At 42.3% G+C, this 23,175-nt stretch overlaps 1 protein-coding gene across 1 annotated transcript; it reads left to right on the top strand.

Annotated features, from left to right (window-relative positions):
• Positions 1-10,417: 10,417 nt before the first annotated feature.
• On the top strand, positions 10,418-21,712 carry LOC125508800 (clathrin heavy chain 1). Its single transcript, XM_048673596.1, has 30 exons — positions 10,418-10,651; positions 10,800-11,004; positions 12,511-12,599; positions 12,708-12,786; positions 12,902-13,029; positions 13,319-13,417; positions 13,499-13,607; positions 13,779-13,858; positions 13,942-14,169; positions 14,256-14,321; positions 14,910-15,026; positions 15,498-15,695; positions 15,813-15,929; positions 16,026-16,085; positions 16,196-16,282; positions 16,400-16,483; positions 16,569-16,703; positions 16,780-16,842; positions 16,915-17,019; positions 17,104-17,216; positions 17,306-17,558; positions 17,656-17,792; positions 17,875-18,153; positions 18,249-19,251; positions 19,349-19,834; positions 20,024-20,194; positions 20,277-20,462; positions 20,628-20,750; positions 20,834-20,944; positions 21,125-21,712. The coding sequence occupies exons 1-30, from the start codon at positions 10,607-10,609 to the stop codon at positions 21,293-21,295; spliced, it is 5,127 nt and encodes a 1,708-aa protein (XP_048529553.1). The 5' UTR covers positions 10,418-10,606; the 3' UTR covers positions 21,296-21,712.
• The last annotated feature ends 1,463 nt before the right edge of the window (positions 21,713-23,175 follow it).

Here is a 23,175-nt window from a genome sequence, read left to right as displayed (position 1 = left end):
CCAAAGAATGTCATGCAGCTGCGTCTCCGGCCCGCCCAGGACGAAAAGCCCATTTTCTGTCATGATTTTTTGTCATAGAAGTAGAAGCCCACCACATCTATGATGATACCGGGTTTTGTCACAATTATCGTCATAGAAGTGTCATATGTATGACAGAAAAAAAATTGTTCGGTCCAAAATGTCACGGATGTGTCTTTTTTTTGTAGTGATTCGGACACCGGAATGGTTCCGGGGGTTATTGGATATATACTGGAGTGCCGGGGGGTTACCGGAACCCCCTCGGGGGTTATTGGGCCTCATGGGCCCAAAGTGGTGGAAGAGGAGAGGTAGTAGGAGGTGACGCAGGGCCCCCCTTGCCCCAATCCAAATTGGGAAAGGGGAGGGGGCGCGGCCCCCCTTCTCCTTCCTTCTCTCCACCTCCTCCTTCCCCCTTCTCCTAGTTGGAATAGGAAAGAGGGGCAAAACCTACTTGGAGTAGGATTGCCCCCCCTTGGGCGCGCCTCCTCCTCTTGGCCGGCCCCCTCCTCCTCCCCCCTTTATATACGGAGGATGGGGGCACCCCATAGACACAACAATTGATCAAGTTGATCTTTTAGCCGTGTGTGGTGCCCCCCTCCACCATAGTCCACCTCGACAATACTATAGCAGTGCTTAGGCGAAGCCCTGCGTTGGTAGAACATCAACATCGTCACCACGCCGTCGTGCTGATGAAACTCCCCTCAACACTCGGCTGGATTGGAGTTTGAGGGACGTCATCGGGTTGAACATGTGCTGACCTCGGAGGTGTCGTGTGTTCGGTACTTGATCGGTCGGATCGTGAAGACGTACGACTACATCAACCGCGTTGTGCTAACGCTTCCGCTTTCAGTCTACAAGGGTACGTAGACAACACTCTCCCCTCTCATTGCTATGCATCACCATGATCTTGCGTGTGCGTAGGAAAATTTTGAAATTACTATGTTCCCCAACAGTGGCATCCGAGCATGATTTTATGCGTAGATGTCATATGCATGAGTAGAACACAAGTGAGTTGTGGGCGATATAAGTCATACTGCTTACCAGCATGTCATACTTTGGTTCGGCGGTATTGTTGGATGAAGCGGCCCGAACCGACATTACGCGTACGCTTACGCGAGACTGGTTCTACCGACGTGCTTTGCACATAGGTGGCTGGCGGGTGTCAGTTTCTCGAACTTTAGTTAAACCGAGTGTGGCTATGCCCGGTCCTTGCGAAGGTTAAAACAACACCAACTTGACAAACTATCATTGTGGTTTTGATGCGTAGGTAAGAACGGTTCTTGCTAAGCCTGTAGCAGCCACGTAAAACTTGCAACAACAAAGTAGAGGATGCCTAACTTGTTTTTGCAGGGCATGTTGTGATGTGATATGGTCAAGACATGATGCTAAATTTTATTGTATGAGATGATCATGTTTTGTAACCGAGTTATCGGCAACTGGCAGGAGCCATATGGTTGTCGCTTTATTGTATGCAATGCAATCGCCCTGTAATGCTTTACTTTATCACTAAGCGGTAGCGATAGTCGTGGAAGCATAAGATTGGCGAGACGACAACGATGCTATGATGGAGATCTAGGTGTCACGCCGGTGACGATGGTAATCATGACGGTGCTTCAGAGATGGAGATCACAAGCACAAGATGATGATGGCCATATCATATCACTTATATTGATTACATGTGATGTTTATCTTTTATGCATCTTATCTTGCTTTGATTGACGGTAGCATTATAAGATGATCCCTCACTAAATTATCAAAGTATAAGTGTTCTCCCTGAGTATGCGCCGTGCGAAATTTCTTCGTGCTGAGACACCACGTGATGATCGGGTGTGATAGGCTCTACGTTCAAATACAACAGGTGCAAAACAGTTGCACACGCGGAATACTCAGGTTAAACTTGATGAGCCTAGCATATAACAGATATGGCCTCGGAACACGGAGACCGAAAGGTCGAGCGTGAATCATATAGTAGATATGATCAACATAGTGATGTTCACCATTGAAACTACTCCATCTCACGTGATGATCGGACATGGTTTAGTTGATTTAGATCACGTGATCACTTAGAGGATTAGAGGGATGTCTATCTAAGTGGGAGTTCTTAGGTAATATGATTAATTGAACTTAAATCTATCATGAACTTAGTACCTGATAGTATCTTTCTTGTCTATGTTGATTGTAGATAGATGGCCCGTGCTGTTGTTCCATTGAATTTTAATGCGTTCCTTGAGAAACCAAAGTTGAAAGATGATGGTAGCAATTACACGGACTGGGTCCGTAACTTGAGGATTATCCTCATTGTTGCACAGAAGAATTACGTCCTGGAAGCACCGCTAAGTGCCAAGCCTGCTGCAGGAGCAACACCAGATGTTATGAACGTCTGGCAGAGCAAAGCTGATGACTACTCGATAGTTCAGTGTGCCATGCTTTACGGCTTAGAACCGGGTCTTCAACGACGTTTTGAACGTCATGGAGCATATGAGATGTTCCAGGAGTTGAAGTTAATATTTCAAGCAAATGCCCAGATTGAGAGATATGAAGTCTCCAATAAGTTCTATAGCTGCAAGATGGAGGAGAATAATTCTGTCAGTGAACATATACTCAAAATGTCTGGGTATCATAATCACTTGACTCAACTGGGAGTTAATCTTCTTGTTGATAGTGTCATTGACAGTGTTCTTCAATCACTGCCACCAAGCTACAAAAGCTTCGTGATGAACTATAACATGCAAGGGATGAATAAGACTATTCCCGAGCTCTTCACGATGCTAAAGGCCGCGGAGGTAGAAATCAAGAAGGAGCATCAAGTGTTGATGGTCAATAAGGCCACCAGTTTCAAGAAAAAGGGCAAAGGGAAGAAGAAGGGGAACTTCAAGAAGAACAGCAAACAAGTTGCTGCTCAGGAGAAGAAACCCAAGTCTGGACCTAAGCCTGAGACTGAGTGCTTCTACTGCAAGCAGACTGGTCACTGGAAGCGGAACTGCCCCAAGTATTTGGCGGATAAGAAGGATGGCAAAGTGAACAAAGGTATATGTGATATACATGTTATTGATGTGTACCTTACTAATGCTCGCAGTAGCACCTGGGTATTTGATACTGGTTCTGTTGCTAACATTTTCAACTCGAAACAGGGGCTACGGATTAAGCGAAGATTGGCTAAGGACGAGGTGACGATGCGCGTGGGAAATGGTTCCAAAGTCGATGTGATCGCGGTCGGCACGCTACCTCTACATCTACCTTTAGGATTAGTATTAGACCCAAATATTGTTATTTGGTGCCAGCGTTGAGCATGAACATTATATCTGGATCTTGTTTGATGCGAGACGGCTATTCATTTAAATCGGAGAATAATGGTTGTTCTAATTATATGAGTAATATCTTTTATGGTCATGCACCCTTGAAGAATGGTCTATTTTTGTTGAATCTCGATAGTAGTGATACACATATTCATAATATTGAAGCCAAAAGATGCACAGTTGATAATTATAGTGCAACTTATTTGTGGCACTGCCGTTTAGGTCATATCGGAGTAAAGCGCATGAAGAAACTCCATACTGATGGACTTTTGGAACCACTTGATTATGAATCACTTGGTACTTGTGAACCGTGCCTCATGGGCAAGATGACTAAAACGCCGTTCTTCGGAACTATGGAGGGAGCAACAGATTTGTTGGATATCATCCATACAAATGTATGTGGTCCGATGAATATTGAGGCTCGTGGCGGATATCGTTATTTTCTCACCTTCACAGATGATTTAAGCAGACATGGGTATATCTACTTAATGAAACATAAGTCTGAAACATTTGAAAAGTTCAAAGAATTTCAGAGTGAAGTAGAAAATCATCGTAACAAGAAAATAAAGTTTCTACGATCAGATCGTGGAGGAGAATATTTGAGTTATGAGTTTGGTCTTCATTTGAAACAATGCGGAATAGTTTCGCAACTCATGCCACCCGGAACACTACAACGTAATGGTGTGTCCGAACGTCGCAATCGTACTTTACTAGATATGGTGCGATCTATGATGTCTCTTACTGATTTACCGCTATCGTTTTGGGGTTATGCTTTAGAGACGTCCGCATTCACGTTAAATAGGGCACCATCGAAATCCGTTGAGACGACACCTTATGAACTGTGGTTTGGCAAGAAACCAAAGTTGTCGTTTCTTAAAGTTTGGGGCTGCGATGCTTATGTCAAAAAGCTTCAACCTGATAAGCTCGAACCCAAATCGGAGAAATGTGTCTTCATAGGATACCCAAATGAGACTATTGGGTACACCTTCTATCACAGATCCGAAGGTAAGACTTTTGTTGCTAAATTCGGAACATTTCTGGAGAAGGAGTTTCTCTCGAAAGAAGTGAGTGGGAGGAAAGTAAAACTTGATGAGGTAACTGTACCTGCTCCCTTATTGGAAAGTAGTTCATCACAGAAAATGGTTTCTGCGACACCTACACCAATTAGTGAGGAAGTTAATGATGATGATCATGAAACTTTAGATCAAGTTGTTACTGAACCTCGTAGGTCAACCAGAGTAAGATCCGCACTAGAGTGGTATGGTAATCCTGTTCTGGAAGTTATGTTACTAGACCATGACGAACCTACGAACTATGAAGAAGCGATGGTGAGCCCAGATTCCGCAAAATGGCTTGAGGCCATGAAATCTGAGATGGGATCCATGTATGAGAACAAAGTGTGGACTTTGGTTGACTTGCCCGTTGATCGGCAAGCAATTGAGAATAAATGGATCTTCAAGAAGAAGACTGACGCTGATGGTAATGTTACTGTCTATAAAGCTCGACTTGTTGCAAAAGGTTTTTGACAAGTTCAAGGGATTGACTACGATGAGACCTTCTCACCCGTAGCGATGCTTAAGTCTGTCCGAATCATGTTAGCAATTGCCGCATTTTATGATTATGAAATTTGGCAAATGGATGTCAAAACTGCATTCCTGAATGGATTTCTGGAAGAAGAGTTGTATATGATGCAACCAGAAGGTTTTGTCGATCCAAAGGGAGCTAACAAAGTGTGCAAGCTCCAGCGATCTATTTATGGACTGGTGCAAGCCTCTCGGAGTTGGAATAAACGCTTTGATAGTGTGATCAAAGCATTTGGTTTTATACAGACTTTTGGAGAAGCCTGTATTTACAAGAAAGTGAGTGGGAGCTCTGTAGCATTTCTAATATTATATGTGGATGACATATTGCTGATTGGAAATGATATAGAATTTCTGGATAGCATAAAGGGATACTTGAATAAGAGTTTTTCAATGAAAGACCTCGGTGAAGCTGCTTACATATTGGGCATCAAGATCTATAGAGATAGATCAAGATGCTTAATTGGACTTTCACAAAGCACATACCTTGACAAAGTTTTGAAGAAGTTCAAAATGTATCAAGCAAAGTAAGGGTTCTTGCCTGTGCTACAAGGTGTGAAGTTGAGTAAGACTCAATGCCCGGCCGCTGCAGAAGATAGAGAGAAAATGAAAGATGGTCCATATGCTTCAGCCATAGGCTCTATCATGTATGCAATGCTGTGTACCAGACCTGATGTGTGCCTTACTATAAGTCTAGCAGGGAGGTACCAAAGTAATCCAGGAGTGGATCACTGGACAGCGGTCAAAAACATCCTGAAATACCTGAAAAGTACTAAGGATATGTTTCTCGTTTATGGAGGTGACAAAGAGCTCATCGTAAACGGTTACGTTGATGCAAGCTTTGACACTGATCCGGACGATTCTAAATCGCAAACCGGACACGTGTTTACATTGAACGGTGGAGCTGTCAGTTGGTGCAGTTCTAAACAAAGCGTTGTGACGGGATCTACATGTGAAGCGGAGTACATAGCTGCTTCGGAAGCAGCAAATGAAGGAGTCTGGATGAAGGAGTTCAAATCCGATCTAGGTGTCATACCTAGTGCATTGGGTCCAATGAAAATCTTTTGTGACAATACTGGAGCTATTGCCTTGGCGAAGGAATCCAGATTTCACAAGAGAACCAAGCACATCAAGAAACGCTTCAATTCCATCCGGGATTTAGTTCAGGTGGGAGACATAGAAATTTGCAAGATGCATACGGATCTGAATGTTGCAGACCCGTTGACTAAGCCTCTTCCACGGGCAAAACATGATCAACACCAAGGCTCCATGGGTGTTAGAATCATTACTGTGTAATCTAGATTATTGTCTCTAGTGCAAGTGGGAGACTGAAGGAAATATGCCCTAGAGGCAATAATAAAGTTATTATTTATTTCCTTATATCATGATAAATGTTTATTATTCATGCTAGAATTGTATTAACCGGAAACATAATACATGTGTGAATACATAGACAAACAGAGTGTCACTAGTATGCCTCTACTTGACTAGCTCGTTGATCAAAGATGGTTAAGTTTCCTAACCGTTGACATGGGTTGTCATTTGATTAACGGGATCACATCGTTAGGAGAATTATGTGATTGACTTGACCCATTCCGTTAGCTTAGCACTTGATCGTTTAGTTTGTTGTTATTGCTTTCTTCATGACTTATACATGTTCCTATGACTATGAGATTATGCAACTCCCGTTTACCGGAGGAACACTTTGTGTGCTACCAAACGTCACAACGTAACTGGGTGATTATAAAGGTGCTCTACAGGTGTCTCCAAAGGTACTTGTTGGGTTGGCGTATTTCGAGATTAGGATTTGTCACTCCGATTGTCGGAGAGGTATCTCTGGGCCCTCTCGGTAATGCACATCACTTAAGCCTTGCAAGCATTGCAACTAATGAGTTAGTTGCGAGATGATGTATTACGGAACGAGTAAAGAGACTTGCCGATAACGATATTGAACTAGGTGTTGAGATACCGACGATCGAATCTCGGGCAAGTAACATACCGATGACAAAGGGAACAACGTATGTTGTTATGCGGTTTGACCGATAAAGATCTTCGTAGAATATGTAGGAGCCAATATGAGCATCCAGGTTCCGCTATTGGTTATTGACCGGAGACGTGTCTCGGTCATGTCCACATAGTTCTCGAACCCGTAGGGTCCGCACGCTTAACGTTTCGATGACGGTTATATTATGAGTTTATGAGTTTTGATGTACCGAAGGTTGTTTGGAGTCCCGGATGTGATCACGGATATGACAAGGAGTCTCGAAATGGTCGAGACATGAAGATTGATGTACTGGACGATTATATTCAGACACCGGAATGATTTCAGAGGTTATCAGATATATATACCGGAGTACCGGGGGGTTACCGGAACCCCCCGGGGGTTATTGGGCCTCATGGGCCCAAAGTGGTGGAAGAGGAGAGGCAGCAGGAGGTGGCACGCGGCCCCCCTTGCCCCAATCCGAATTGGGAAAGGGGAGGGGGCGCGGCCCCCCTTCTCCTTCCTTCTCTCCACTTCCTCCTTCCCCCTTCTCCTAGTTGGAATAGGAAAGGGGGGCAAAACCTACTTGGAGTAGGATTGCCCCCCCTTGGGCGTGCCTCCTCCTCTTCGCCGGCCCCCTCCTCCTCCCCCCTTTATATACGGAGGAGGGGGGCACCCCATAGACACAACAACTGATCAAGTTGATCTTTTAGCCGTGTGCGGTGCCCCCTCCACCATAGTCCACCTCAACAATACTATAGCAGTGCTTAGGTGAAGCCCTACGTTGGTAGAACATCAACATCGTCACCACGCCGTCGTGCTGACGAAACTCTCCCTCAACACTCGGCTGGATCGGAGTTCGAGGGACGTCATCGGGCTGAACGTGTGCTGAACTCGGAGGTGCCGTGCGTTCGGTATTTGATCGGCCGGATCGTGAAGATGTACGACTACATCAACCGCGTTGTGCTAACGCTTCGGCTTTCGGTCTACGAGGGTACGTAGACAATGCTCTCCTCTCTCGTTGCTATGCATCACCATGATCTTGCGTGTGCGTAGGAAAATTTTGAAATTACTACGTTCCCCAACACCGCGATCTAAATCGCTGCGTGTACGACTCCACCAACCGCGTTCTTGCAACGCTTCCGCTTAGCGATCTTTAAGAGTATGAAGATGCACTCCCTCTTTCTCGTTGCTAGCATCTCCTACATTGATCTTGGTGACACGTAAAAATTTGTTTTGAATTATTGGTATATTCTCCAACATTCTCTCCCTACATGTCATCTTGTATGAGACCGTTCGCCTTAATTTGTTATAATATTAAAAAAACACCGATTGCTATAATGAAGGACACTACATTGCACCCGTTTTGAGGCAATTAATTTTAAGGTGACTGTAGCTATTTCTTGTACATAAAAAAGCAAAGGAGATGACAACATTTATCTTCGTTGAGGACGATAAGATGATGTGTAGGGAATATCAAAGGTAGAAATTTAACTTAACCGCTGTTTGATTCTTGAGTGATCAACCCATGGCCGAAACAAATAGGGGAAGCGTGATGTCAAGGTTTGTAGTGTAGACGTGATATTGAAATTGGGCTATGACGCCATCTATCTTTGCCAAGTAGTTCATATAGGATATGAAGAAGGAGCCGGGAAGGTTAACACCTGCTTAAGGAATACATTCTGCTTAATGAAGGTTAACCCTGAACTTTAATACCGTCTAAATTACAACCCTCAATTCTCAAAATCGATCAGAATTTAACCCTTCTCTACCTCTTGACCGGGTTTGACATGTTGATTGGGTGAACAGTAAACCAAAAAAATCATGCTTTTATTTCTTTTCATCGGGTATGCAGTAATTTCAAAAAAGTTACATTTCTTTAGCTTGTTTGGATATTTGAGTAGCACTCAGCAAAAAAGATAAATGAAGACAAATGTAGGGCCTGTGAACATTTAACTGTTCATGCACTATTCGGGCTGATTTTGTTTTTTTTGGCTGAGAGCTACTCAGATGTTTGAACGCGATGAAAATTGGCATGGACCTCACGCATTGATACATCTTCCATGCAAAAGATATTCGAATTTTTCTGAATTTACTGTTCAGCGAGTGAAAAATCAAACATATTTTTGAAAATTTACTTTTGTTCCACTTATTTTTTTTGAATTTATTGTTCACCTTGTGGAAAAAACAAACTTACTTTTTTTTCAACTTTTTTTTAATTTTTTAATTTACTTTTCGCTAGCCAAGGGGTCAAAACCGGTCAATAGAGAAAGAAGGGTTAAATCCTGACCGGTTTTGAGAGTTGGAGGTTGTAGTTTAGACGGTATTGGAGTTTGGGGTTGTAAATTAGACTAGGGCAAAAGTTTGAGATTAAAATATGCATTTCTCTCGTTCTATAATAATAAGGTGATGCATGAACTGCGAGCTCTTAAATGTTGATTAACTGATATCTATTTCTTTTGACAGGAGATCTAAAAGCATATTAATTATAAATTCTTTCGCACTTTTGATAGTAGTAATTAGATACTCAAACAAACATGTTGTACTTGCTAAAGATGCTAACCTATGATACTACTTCCTCCATTCAGTGGATAAGGCACACACTTTTTTCTAAATTCAACTTTCACCACAAATTACACAAATAATATATATTTTTATGACATAAAAATTATACTATTGAAAAGTTCTTTCAAATTGAATTCAATGGTATAACTTTTGTCACATATAACATACGTTTGATTGGTACTCCCTTTGTCCGGAAATACTTGTCAAAGAAATAGATATATCTAGATTTATTTTAGTTCTAGATGCATTCACTTTTATCCATTTATGCGACAAATAATTTCGGACGAAGGGAGTATAATTTTTGGTCAAAGTTGATTTTTGGGATGCTTGCACGCCTTATTCACTGGAATAGAGGGAGTATGCATTATGGAGATAATTTATGATACTCCATTTATTTATTTCACATATTAGATTCGTGTCGAGTTTATAAATTTTGATCAAATTTATATTAAAAGATATCAACATATACAATATCAAATACATACAACATGGAAGTATATTCAATGATGAATCCTAACGACACTGATTTGATATTTTAAGTGTTGGTACTCCCTCCGTCTTATAATGTAAGACGTTTTTTTGACACTACACTAGTGACGAAAAGCGTCTTACATTATGAAACGGAGAGAGTATTTTTTTACAAATTTGTTAAAACTTCATAAAGTTTGATTGAAGATAAACATAGCATGCAAAGTAAAAAGAAACGGAAGGAACACCACACACTATGAAATGTTTAGTTAGTGTTGATTGTTCTATAATAATAAGGCGATGCACGAACTGCGAGCTCTTAAATGTTGATTAACCGATATCTATTTTTTTGACAGGAGATCTAAAAGCATATTAATTCTAAATTCTTTTGCACTTTTGGTAGTAGTAATTAGATATACTCAAACAAACATACTGTACTTGCTAAAGAAAAGCTAAGCTTAGCGTGCACCGCTGTCATTATGGAGACACTGGAGGGCTAACGTGCAAGAAGACTTCCAACAGACACCCCACTACTAAAAATTCCATCATCTTCTCTGCCCCGTTGGTTCCTCCTCCCCCGTCCTCAGATCAGATCCGATCTCTCGCTCGCTCGCTCGCACCGGCCGGGCGAGGCGACGCACGACCGACCCCCCTCCCCTCCCCTCGACTGTGCCCTCTCGCCGCCGCCGTCTGCCGCCATGGCGGCGGCCAACGCCCCCATCGCCATGCGCGAGGCCCTCACGGTAACACGCGCGCGCATCATGCTCTCCGCCTCCGCCCCCCTTTCGGGAGTCAGATCAGATCTCCCGGCAGGGGCCGGAGCTTGCGGCCGACCGACTCGACTGACCGACTGACCGACTGACTCGTTCTCCATGGCGTTGTTGCTTGCAGCTGACGAGCCTGGGGATCGCGCCGCAGTTCATCACCTTCACCCACGTCACCATGGAGTCGGACAGGTACATCTGCGTCCGGGAGACCTCGCCGCAGAACAGCGTCGTCATCATCGACATGGCCATGCCCAGCCAGCCCCTCCGCAGGCCCATTACCGCCGACTCCGCGCTCATGAACCCCAACACCAGGATCCTCGCGCTCAAAGGTAGATCTCGCCGACCCCTTGCCCCTGGGATCTCGTTTTCATACTTGCTGCGGCCTCCATCCTAGCCCGCCGTGGGATCTGTCAGAGCCGGGCGGTGATCTCATCCTGTAGCTCCGTACTTAGTACAATGTGCAAATGGTGCAGTGGCTTTTAATTTGCATAGAAACCTGTGATCAAGTTTCAGCTGGGGATCTGTTAGCTTAGAGTGGCGATTGGCAATTATTTCCACACTTACAATGACAAATAGCACAGTATCTCAGTGATGAATACGCTTGTCATTATTTGCATATATAGATAATTCCGTTATGATATCATGCCCATGTTAGAAAGACAGTTTGGTGATCTAATATCTTAAAATTGTCGTTGAATTGCGATGAATACATATGTTCTTGACTTTGAAAAATGAATGCTCCCATGAAAGGTCAGATACATCCTTTCTATCTTGTGCTGATGTCTACTGACATCCCACACTTTAAATGCGTGTGATAGCTGCTGATCGGTTGTGCATTGAGTTCAGAGTTTCCATGGATTGCATGACGTCTATTTTGCCTATACTGTGACCATGACCATGACTTAGATTCCTTATAGTTGATCTTAGCTTGGACTTTGGATAGGTCACCGTAAGAGTTAATATATGAACCTGTGCAAGCCATTGTACGCTGTTGTTCTCATTTGAATCAATGACTTCTCCACGAACTGGATCTGCCTGTATTGTCTACGGCCTACTTTTGTCAAGGAAAATGCTACCTTTGTTTTGAGGGAAAACTGTAGGGTAGGATCCGGCAGTATGCATGTTATTTAACAACTAAAACGAAATATGCACAAGATATGGACGTGGAGGAATATGCAAATTACGTAGACTGATTGCTAGGCATCAACGGGATATACAATTGAATTATCCCAGGCACAGAACTTCCATATCTTCTCGTTTAAGCTTAAGGGCTTTCTGTCAATATGTTTTAAAGTCGAATGCTCCCTTATCACCTCTTTGTTTTGGCTAGTTATTTGTGATGAAGTAGAACTTGCATGTAAAATACCCATTTGATGTGATATTTTTTACGATGTTTTCTATTCCCTCTGTAAAGAAATGTAAGCGCGTTTAGATCACTACTTAGTGACGTTTAGATCACTACTTAGTGATCTAAGCGCTCTTTTAATCTAAGCGCTCTTTTATTTCTTTACGGAGGGAGTACATTCAAATAGTGATATCAGTTCTGCAAATAAACGGTAGCTGCCAGGTGATGTTCTTCCTGAATCAGAATTGTCTACTTGCAGAATCAGAATTGTCTATCTTTAATTTGATTTTTTTTTACGATGCTGTCTACATGCAAATACAATAGTGATATCAGTTCTGCAAATAAACAGATAGCTGCGAAGTGATGTTCTTGCACAATCAGAATTGTCTATCTTAAATCGTATAAAGTTGAAATGACTGGTTCATGCATCGATAGCATTTCAGGAGTTTACGAATAGACACGATAACATTCCACCTAATTATTTTTGCAGCTCAAATACCTGGAACCACGCAGGATCACCTGCAAATCTTTAATATTGAAGCTAAAACTAAAATCAAGTCGCACCAGATGCCTGAGCAGGTAAATGTTTTAAATTATTTTCAAGTGTTCTTGTTCCTTTTGTTTAAATGCTAATATGTAATCTTACTCGATACATTATCTTGCATATCTCCTCTTCTACAATTGCAGGTTGTGTTTTGGAAATGGATCACCCCAAAGTTGCTGGGTTTGGTAACACAGGCATCAGTGTATCACTGGTCAATTGAAGGTTACTCCTCTGACAAATCATAGTTATTGTCGGTTTAAGTGCTTCCAGCTTTGCATGATTTGGTGCTATGAATACAAAACCAAGATAATCATCGCTTGCTTTCGTTGGGATGCAGGAGATTCTGAGCCCATTAAGATGTTCGATAGGACAGCTAATTTGGCTAACAATCAGATTATCAACTATCGGTGTGATCCAGCGGAGAAGTGGCTCGTGCTTATTGGAATTGCACCTGGTGCTCCAGAGGTATGCTTAACAGACATTCTTGATATGTGTCATCATAACGTAGTGCACTGCTGTGTTCGGAATTGAATGCAATATAAAGACCACAATTGCTTTTGCCTCTCTTGCTGACATTTCTATCTCGATGATTTTTGACCCCTCTTGGTGTATAAGAATATAACCTATAATTTTCCAAAATTCGAAGCAAATTTACAACAGTGAGCCAGCAAGCAGTTGTTGTAGGCACTTATTAAACGATATACTTTGTCATATGTGCTTCTCATATTGACGAGCTTTCCTTTTCACCTATCAGAGGCCACAGCTGGTAAAGGGAAATATGCAACTCTTTTCTGTGGATCAGCAGCGTAGTCAAGCACTTGAAGCCCATGCTGCTTCTTTTGCAACATTCAAGGTACTGTTCAGTTATTTAGTGCTGCTTATATAATTGTTTATTTTCTAGTGTTTAACAACTGTGCTTGGTTTTCCTAACCAGGTTCCTGGCAACGAGAACCCATCCACCCTCATCTGTTTTGCTTCTAAGGCATCTAATGCTGGAACACTTACTTCTAAGTTGCATATTATTGAACTGGGCGCCCAGCCAGGTTTGTGTTTAGAACCCTGAAGTTCTACTTATCAATATTTTTGTTTCTGCATTCAAATTCAAATTCTTAGTAGAGCAAACTTGTCTACTGCATGGCCATTAGAATTTTGCTTTTATTTTGTTTAGATTCGTTCCTCTGTTCTTACTTTCGTTGTTGGTTCATTTCATGCAGGGAAACCTGGCTTTTCCAAGAAACAAGCCGATCTCTTCTTCCCACCAGATTTCCAGGATGATTTTCCTGTAGCCATGCAGGTATTATTTTAAGTCCCACAGGATGTATACCCTATATTAGCTACCACATAGATCTAATTCGTTTTATCTTCTTTTGATTACAGATCTCTCAAAAGTATGGCCTTGTCTATGTAATTACGAAGCTTGGGCTGCTGTTTGTATATGACTTGGAAACTGCTGCGGCAGTTTATAGAAATAGAATCAGTCCAGACCCCATATTCTTGACTGCAGAGTCTTCAACAACTGGTGGATTTTATGCCATTAACAGAAGAGGGCAGGTTTTGCATGCCACAGTTAACGATGCAACTGTTGTTCCTTTTGTCAGTGGTCAAGTATGTTGTTTTACTTTCTTTGATCCCTTGGCCATGTATATGTTAGTTAATCCTTTTAAAGTTTTAATACATTCTGGTGCATGCAGTTAAACAACCTTGAACTTGCCGTGAATCTTGCCAAAAGAGCCAATCTCCCTGGGGCGGAGAACTTGGTAAGCTCCGCAGCTAATTTTCTTCTGTGTATGATGATTTATATTTTGTGGCACCTGCTCTTTTTACCTATGCTTGTATTTTTGCATAATTAGTTAGTACACGTTTTGTTCGTGAGTAGTTCCTTGCTAAATTGTTGAGCTATTTGTTGCTAATTTCTTCGTATTCCATTGGAAATTGTGTAGCTGACATGTTTCAGTCTTCTACATTTAGCACTTGCATTCTTGCTGAATGAGCACTTCAGTCTTTTCAAGTTGTTTACGTAATCACTTAGCACAGTTCTCCTTCATAGTTGGAAATTTCATGCTTGCTCGTTGAATTATTTTGGCAGTCATCACTAATTGTTCCCTAGATAGCACTAATCTTTTTCCGCCTATACTTGTTACAGTAACTGTTTTGTCTTAGTGGAAATGGGGTGCTTATTGTTTTCTCTGTGAGTACTTATTGGTTGGTACTGGAGTGCTTACACTTGCAGTTAACTAGTCATGTAGTTGAGTTCTATGCTCACTGTAGAGTTTGAGATGTTTATCTTTTCTTTCATGCCACATATTGATTTGTAGATACTAAGTTTTGAAGTTTCTGAATTGCAGGTTGTGCAAAGATTCCAGGAACTGTTCGCACAGACAAAATACAAGGAAGCAGCAGAGTTGGCTGCAGAGTCCCCGCAGGGTCTTCTACGAACTCCCGAGACTGTTGCCAAATTCCAGGTCCCTTTCTTTTCATGCTGCCTATGAAGCTCTTAATGCTTACTTATTTCCTTTCTGCTGCTCAGTTGCCACCATTGTATTCCTTCTTAACGAGCCAGCCATTCTTCATACTGAACTGCGTGACTTATAAAGTGTGCTTACCGTATAAATTTTCATCAAAAGGATTATTAAAATTAGGGCTTTGCTATTTTTTTTACAAAAACAAACTCTTGGTAGTTATCATTTCCTGGAAGTATTATTGGGTTAGGACTAGAAATGTACACCTACAAAGACATATTATCTTCTTTCACATATACAGTTAATCTGCTTATAGTGTTGACATCTCTATTCCTTATTTGAAGGTATTATTTGTTAAGCGAAACACAACGGCCAAAAAGTTTCTTCTTATTTTAGATGTTACCCTTGTATAATCTGCTTTAATTGTAGGTTCTTCTGCTTGGCTCATTTGCTGTTTTTGTGCTTCACATGCAGAGTGTTCCTGTTCAAGCTGGACAAACACCTCCACTGTTGCAGTACTTTGGCACATTGCTTACTCGAGGGAAGCTCAATGCTTATGAATCCCTTGAGTTATCTCGACTTGTTGTCAATCAGAACAAGAAGAACCTTTTGGAAAATTGGTTGGCGGAAGACAAGTTGGAGTGCAGTGAAGAGCTTGGAGATCTTGTAAAGGTAAAATTGTGTTCTGCCATGTTTCTTGATTGCATAGAGCCATAGATATAGCCGTGCTTCCATTAATTTTGTTCACTATTGTGTCTGGAATGTTCACTCAGTGGTATGTTATTGCAGACGGTAGACAATGATCTTGCGCTAAAAATATACATAAAGGCTAGGGCAACCCCGAAAGTCGTCGCCGCTTTTGCTGAGAGGAGGGAGTTTGACAAGATCCTTATATACTCAAAGCAGGTATAGTGCTTTGGTACTGTTAAATCTTGTTTTCAGTTGGTATACCTGTGTTCACTTTGGACATTCACTGTTGACCTAACACTCTTGCTATTCCAGGTTGGATACACTCCGGACTACCTCTTCCTCCTCCAGACCATCTTACGTACGGATCCACAGGTAATAGTTTGTTTAAGAACTGTGCCAGGGTGAACCATTTTATACTTGATTGTGTGGTTCTTTGATCTGCATAAATCGCCTAACTGTATATCCTGTGTGTTCCTGGTCAGGGGGCTGTCAACTTTGCTCTCATGATGTCACAAATGGAGGGGGGTTGCCCGCTGGATTATAATACCATAACTGATCTCTTCCTTCAGGTAGCCTTTCTGTTCACATAAATGCTTATTATGCTTTGTTGATTTGTAATATTCTTTTTGCACTTTTTGCTGTGAATTTGGCTGTAATTCTTTGCCTTATGCATCTTTTGTTGACAGAGAAATATGATACGAGAAGCAACAGCTTTTCTGTTGGATGTTCTCAAACCAAATTTGGAAGAGCATGCTTTTCTTCAAACCAAGGTTAGCATTTACATTTTTTGAATATAGATGGCTACCATACATGTTTCATTCATTACTCAGTAGCTTCTGTCTGAATCCATTCCAGGTTTTGGAGATCAACTTGGTAACTTACCCAAATGTCGCCGATGCCATCCTTGCTAATGGTATGTTCAGTCACTACGATCGCCCTCGTATTGCTCAGCTGTGTGAAAAGGCTGGCTTGTACTTGCGGGCTCTCCAGGTTAGTATTTTTGCACGGATTCAGTTTGGGTTGATTCTTTGGCTCGCTATCTAATTATTCTTATACTGTAATGCAGCACTACGCAGAATTACCTGATATCAAGCGTGTTATCGTGAATACCCATGCTATTGAGCCGCAGGTTTGTTCTCTTCAGTTATAATTGGCCAGCAGTCTATTTTTTTTCCGGTCCACTGACTACTTTGTTGCACAGGCACTAGTTGAGTTCTTTGGAACCCTTTCTAAAGAATGGGCACTGGAATGCATGAAGGACCTTTTACTGGTCAACCTGAGAGGAAATCTTCAAATTGTTGTGCAGGTAACCTGCACAGTTACCTTCTCTTTCTCGTTGCTGCTCCCCCCTCCCCCCTCTCTTTGTTCTAATTGTCAAATTCATCTGTAGGCCGCCAAGGAATACTGTGAGCAGCTTGGAGTTGACGCTTGTATTAAACTGTTCGAACAATTTAAATCATACGAGGGGCTCTACTTCTTCCTAGGGTCCTATTTGAGCTCAAGGTACTTGTGCCTGATGTAACTTGATATGTTCTGTTTGCCCTTTTCTTACTGCGTCACACTTTAATATTTGACTTCATCACATGGAACAGTGAGGATCCAGATATCCATTTCAAATATATAGAATCAGCTGCAAGGACTGGACAGATTAAAGAAGTTGAGCGAGTCACAAGAGAGTCTAACTTTTACGATGCTGAGAAGACAAAGAACTTTCTGATGGAAGCAAAACTACCTGATGCCCGTCCACTCATAAATGTCTGTGATCGCTTTGGTTTTGTTCCAGATCTTACTCACTATCTGTACACAAACAATATGCTCCGGTACATTGAAGGCTATGTACAGAAGGTATATATAACTCTCATGAATTTAGTTTTATTTGAGTATCATTCTTGTAATATGTTGAGTATATGAATGGCCATTTACCCTTTTCTCTGTATTGTAGGTGAACCCTGGAAACGCTCCGTTGGTAGTGGGCCAGTTACTTGATGACGAGTGCCCGGAAGATTTCATTAAGGGTTTGATTTTGTCTGTTCGATCTCTTCTTCCTGTCGAGCCACTGGTTGATGAATGCGAGAAGAGGTTTGATTCTTAGCTCTTATCCTGTACACACATGCACACCTGCCTTTTCTTTTGGTCTTATTTGTTCACTATTTTTAACCAGGAACCGTCTACGTTTACTGACACAATTCCTGGAGCACTTAGTGAGTGAGGGTAGCCAAGATGTGCATGTCCACAATGCTCTTGGGAAAATTATCATTGACAGCAACAACAATCCTGAGCATTTCCTTACGACCAACCCGTTCTATGACTCCCGTGTGGTGGGTAAATACTGTGAAAAGAGGGATCCTACTCTTGCTGTTGTTGCTTACAGACGTGGACAGTGCGATGAAGAACTTATCAATGTTACCAACAAAAACTCGCTGTTCAAGCTGCAAGCTAGGTATGTAAATAGTTTTTTGTCCTTCTGATGTTCTGAATCTTTATATCCATTGGGTGTCTGCTTACATGCTCAAATCTTGTAATTTGAATTTTCAGGTATGTGGTTGAAAGAATGGACGGTGATCTGTGGGATAAAGTTCTACAGCCTGATAATGAATATAGAAGGCAGTTCATTGACCAAGTGGTTTCTACTGCATTGCCCGAAAGCAAGAGTCCTGAGCAAGTTTCTGCTGCTGTTAAGGCTTTCATGACAGCTGACCTCCCTCATGAACTGATTGAACTTCTTGAGAAGATTGTCCTTCAGAATTCCGCGTTCAGTGGAAACTTCAATCTTCAGAATCTGCTCATCTTGACAGCCATCAAGGCAGACTCATCTAGGGTCATGGACTATGTTAACAGACTAGACAACTTTGATGGTCCTGCCGTCGGAGAAGTAGCAGTTGAAGCACAACTTTATGAGGAGGCTTTTGCCATATTCAAGAAGTTCAACTTAAATGTGCAGGCTGTTGATGTTCTGTTGGATAACATCCGAAGCATAGAAAGGGCGGAAGAGTTTGCATTCCGTGTTGAAGAAGATGCTGTCTGGAGCCAGGTTGCCAAGGCCCAGTTGCGTGAAGGTCTAGTCAGCGAAGCAATCGAGTCCTTCATTCGTGCAGATGATGTGACACATTTCCTTGATGTCATCCGTGCTGCTGAGGAAGCCAATGTATACCATGATTTGGTCAAGTACTTGCTGATGGTAAGGCAAAAGGCAAGGGAGCCCAAAGTCGACAGCGAACTCATCTTTGCATATGCTAAGATTGATAGACTCAGTGACATTGAAGAGTTTATTCTGATGCCGAATGTTGCCAATCTCCAAAATGTTGGTGACCGTCTGTATGACGAAGAGCTCTACGAAGCTGCAAAGATCATCTATGCCTTCATCTCAAACTGGGCTAAGCTGGCTGTCACCTTGGTCAAGCTGAAGCAGTTCCAAGGTGCTGTAGATGCTGCTCGCAAGGCTAACAGCGCTAAAACATGGAAGGAGGTCTGCTTTGCTTGTGTTGACGCTGAGGAGTTCCGTCTAGCACAAATCTGTGGTCTCAACATTATCGTTCAGGTATATAAGCAGGGACATCCTTTTGAGCTTAATATATGTTCCTTTCCGAGGACCTTTTTCATCTCATCCTTTCTGACATGCCTTCTTTTTTGTTTAGGTTGATGACTTGGAGGAAGTGAGTGAATACTACCAGAACAGAGGTTGTTTCAGTGAACTTATTTCCCTCATGGAGAGTGGTCTTGGACTTGAGCGGGCACACATGGGCATCTTTACTGAATTGGGAGTTCTCTATGCTAGATACCGCCCTGAGAAGCTCATGGAACACATCAAACTCTTCTCCACCCGTCTCAACATTCCTAAGCTTATCCGTGCTTGTGATGAACAACAGCACTGGAAAGAGCTTACATACCTATACATTCAATATGATGAATTTGACAATGCTGCTACCACTATCATGAACCATTCTCCAGATGCATGGGATCACATGCAATTTAAGGATGTTTGTGTTAAAGTTGCAAATGTTGAGATTTATTACAAGGCAGTGCATTTCTATTTGCAAGAGCACCCTGATCTCATCAATGATCTTCTCAATGTGCTTGCACTTCGTTTGGATCATACCAGAGTTGTAGATATAATGCGCAAGGTTTGTACCTAATTGAAGATTTTGGTGTCTTAGACTTATACTCCCTCCGTTCCGAATTACTCGTCGCAGAATTGGATGCATCTAGATGCATTTTAGTTCTAGATACATCCATTTCTGCGACGAGTAATTTGGAACGGAGGGAGTATATACCATGCTAAAACTTTGAACTGTTCTGTTATTTTTATGCAGGCTGGTCAGTTGCATCTTGTGAAACCGTACATGGTTGCAGTTCAGAGCAACAATGTCTCTGCTGTCAATGAAGCTTTGAATGAGCTATATGTCGAAGAGGAGGACTACGAGAGGCTCCGTGAATCTGTTGACATGCATGATAACTTTGATCAGATAGGTCTTGCCCAGAAGGTAAGAGAACTAGACAAATATGAAATGCTTTTTGATGTTATTACTGTTTTTATTATAACAAGTGCCTGCTCTTGTTGACCAGCTTGAGAAGCATGAGTTGCTTGAGATGAGAAGGATTGCCGCCTACATTTACAAGAAGGCTGGCAGATGGAAGCAATCTATTGCCCTATCGAAGAAAGACAACATGTACAAGGATTGCATGGAGACATGCTCACAGTCTGGTGACCGTGAGCTCTCAGAGGACTTGCTTGTCTATTTCATCGAACAGGTCTGAATTCTATGCAAATTGAGTTATATGCCTTTTCTTGTGCTGGTTTAGCAGTGTGAATTTTTTTTGAACTTTAGTCCTATTGCATGAAATCTGCCTCCAGTATCTGTAGGCAGCACGTGATATTGCTTTTCTTATCACTAAAGGTCTCTGGTTTTCATGCAGGGAAAGAAAGAATGCTTTGCTTCTTGCCTCTTCATTTGCTACGACTTGATTCGTGCGGATGTCGCTCTTGAGCTTGCATGGACGAATAACATGCTGGATTTCGCGTTCCCCTATCTATTACAGGTATATATTTTTCTATGTGAATGTTTGGAAATATCCACCTGTGTACAATTTTGCTTTAATGGCGTTGTTGCTGTCCCGTGCAGTTCATCCGTGAGTACACAAGCAAGGTAGATGATTTGGTGAAGGACAGGATAGAATCGCAGAAGGAAGAGAAAGCTAAAGAGAACGAAGAGAAGGAACTAGTTGCGCAGCAGGTAATCTTGAAGTGCACCTTTGTTTTGGTTGAACGACGTATTATCTACTCCCTCTGTACCGTAATATTTGTCGCTGGAGTAGCTGGAGTTTAGCTACTCCAGCGACATATATTACGTTACAGAGGGAGTATTATTCATGCTTAAGGAGCCAACATGACAAATATGCATTCTGTTTGACAGAACATGTACGCTCAATTGCTTCCTCTGGCCTTGCCTGCTCCGCCCGGCATGATGGGCGGTCCACCTCCTATGGGCGGGATGGGCATGCCGCCGATGGGCGGGATGGGTATGCCGCCGATGGGTCCTGGTCCAATGCCAGCATACGGGATGCCTCCAATGGGAAGCTACTGAGTCAACCAGCCTCTGTTGTATGAATTTGAGGAGTACAGATGATGTGAAGTATTTGAGTTGACGCAGAGGGAGGGAAGAATCATGAATATCTATCCCAGAGAGGTATCTTCCAAGGTGTATATCTGCGTCATCGGTTGTTCCAGTTAATATTCTTTTGGTACCAGGACAATTTTGGCAAGCGAAATCTCTAGCCGAGTTTGAGTTAATTACAGGACTGCTATATATTATATATATTATATTACGGTTGGATAGGATGAGCAGCAGCATGAGTGGTTAGGCCCCTGGTACCATTTGTATAGGTGTTATATTGAAAGTTTGTAGACATTCTGCATGTACACTCGTCGGTGTTGGTGTTGCTGCCAGCCATAAACACATCAAATACTGTCTGTATGTTGTTAATTACCGGTTTCCATCTCTTGTCCAGTGCTTAGTTTTTTTGTAACCGAATGAACGCTTTTGTTGTACTTCTGAGTTGCTGATGGTCTATAGTTTTTTCCGTGCATCGTACTAGCTGTGCTCAAATCCGATAGAATGTACAACTGACTGTACTCCGCTCCTTGATGGTTGTTTTGTGACTGGTCATGCTCCAGCCGAACCAGAAGTTCCGCGAAACTACTCGTGTCAATTTCATATTTATGGAGATGTTTGTTCGCTGACAGTAACATCTTAAACTACGTAGGCGCGTGGCCCCAGTAACGCAAGATTAGCAAGATTATTTCATTCTAGCCCATTCAAGACGTCTGAATCCACTATGTCTATCCTGGAAGGACCCATTCCTGTCAAGTATTCAAGAAGGGACCACTCCAGAATGGTCTAGAATGTGCATCCAGTTGCAACTAAGCCGGCGACTATAACGATTTCCCTTGCTACCGCTTTGTTTTCGTGCAGTTCCTGTTTCTTTGCATCAGCTGCGTGCGTTGACAAGCATTTGTCACCTTTAGTCGGTCCATCTACTTGTTCGTGAACCTTCCTTTGTCACCCAACATGTCTCGATGCATGCATCTCTTGGTTAAGACCGGTCAGTTACCCATACCTGTCCTGTGGCTCCTCTACCCGACATTCGTCAAGGTAGCAAGAAGCGTCGACTCTGTGTCTTGTCGTCGGCAATTACGGGTCAAACGACGGAGAAGGACGACTGTGCATATGGAAACGAGTGGGTTCCTTCTCCCTTCTTGCACATCAAGGCGCCCTTTGCCTTGTTTTCTCTACGTAGGGAAATCACTTGGAAAGGCCCCCGCTGAATCTACTTTTATTCAGCTTTGCTGATTGTCTTAAATCTTTGGAAGCATCACCTAAGGTTTCACACTTATAACTAGGCCAAGGTCGTAAAAAAGGAACCCAGAGCTCCATTTTTTCTCTTCCAGAGATAAAACGCGGTTGGCACTCGGATGTTTTTTCACGACATTCTTTTATGACAAACTCAAAGTAGCAACGCGTATGCATGTCTTCACATGCGGCTGCTATCCAATGTGATATTTGCCTATATAGAAAGAGTACACACATGCACTCAGAAATCTTACATTCTAGTGTAGCAGTTAATGGGGAAAGGAGGATCTGAAATATTATTTGGAAAGCTAATGTCCCTCAGAAGATCAGAATACTTGCTTGGCGGGTGGCTTCTAATATTTTGGCGGTTCAAGTTAACAGGGTTAAACAGCATCAAGCTATCCTGAGAACATGTACAATTTGTGGTGTTGAAGATGAATGCACTTTTCATGCGTTGGTGAGTTGCCCAAAGGCGCGTGCTCTTAGTTTGGCTTTGATAAAGGTATGGAATTTGCCGGCCGAAGTGCTTTTTAAAAATATAGGGCCAGATTGGTTTCTTATTTTACTGGATCAATTAAGTCCGACAGCGCGTGAGCAGACTATATTCATGTTGT

The sequence above is a fragment of the Triticum urartu genome, chromosome 5A (genome assembly GCF_056163025.1).
Source record: "Triticum urartu cultivar PI428250 chromosome 5A, HENAU_Tu73, whole genome shotgun sequence".
NCBI lineage: Eukaryota > Viridiplantae > Streptophyta > Magnoliopsida > Poales > Poaceae > Triticum > Triticum urartu.
Note: the sequence above shows the minus strand (reverse complement) of the source record. Positions and strands in the feature narration are given on the sequence as shown.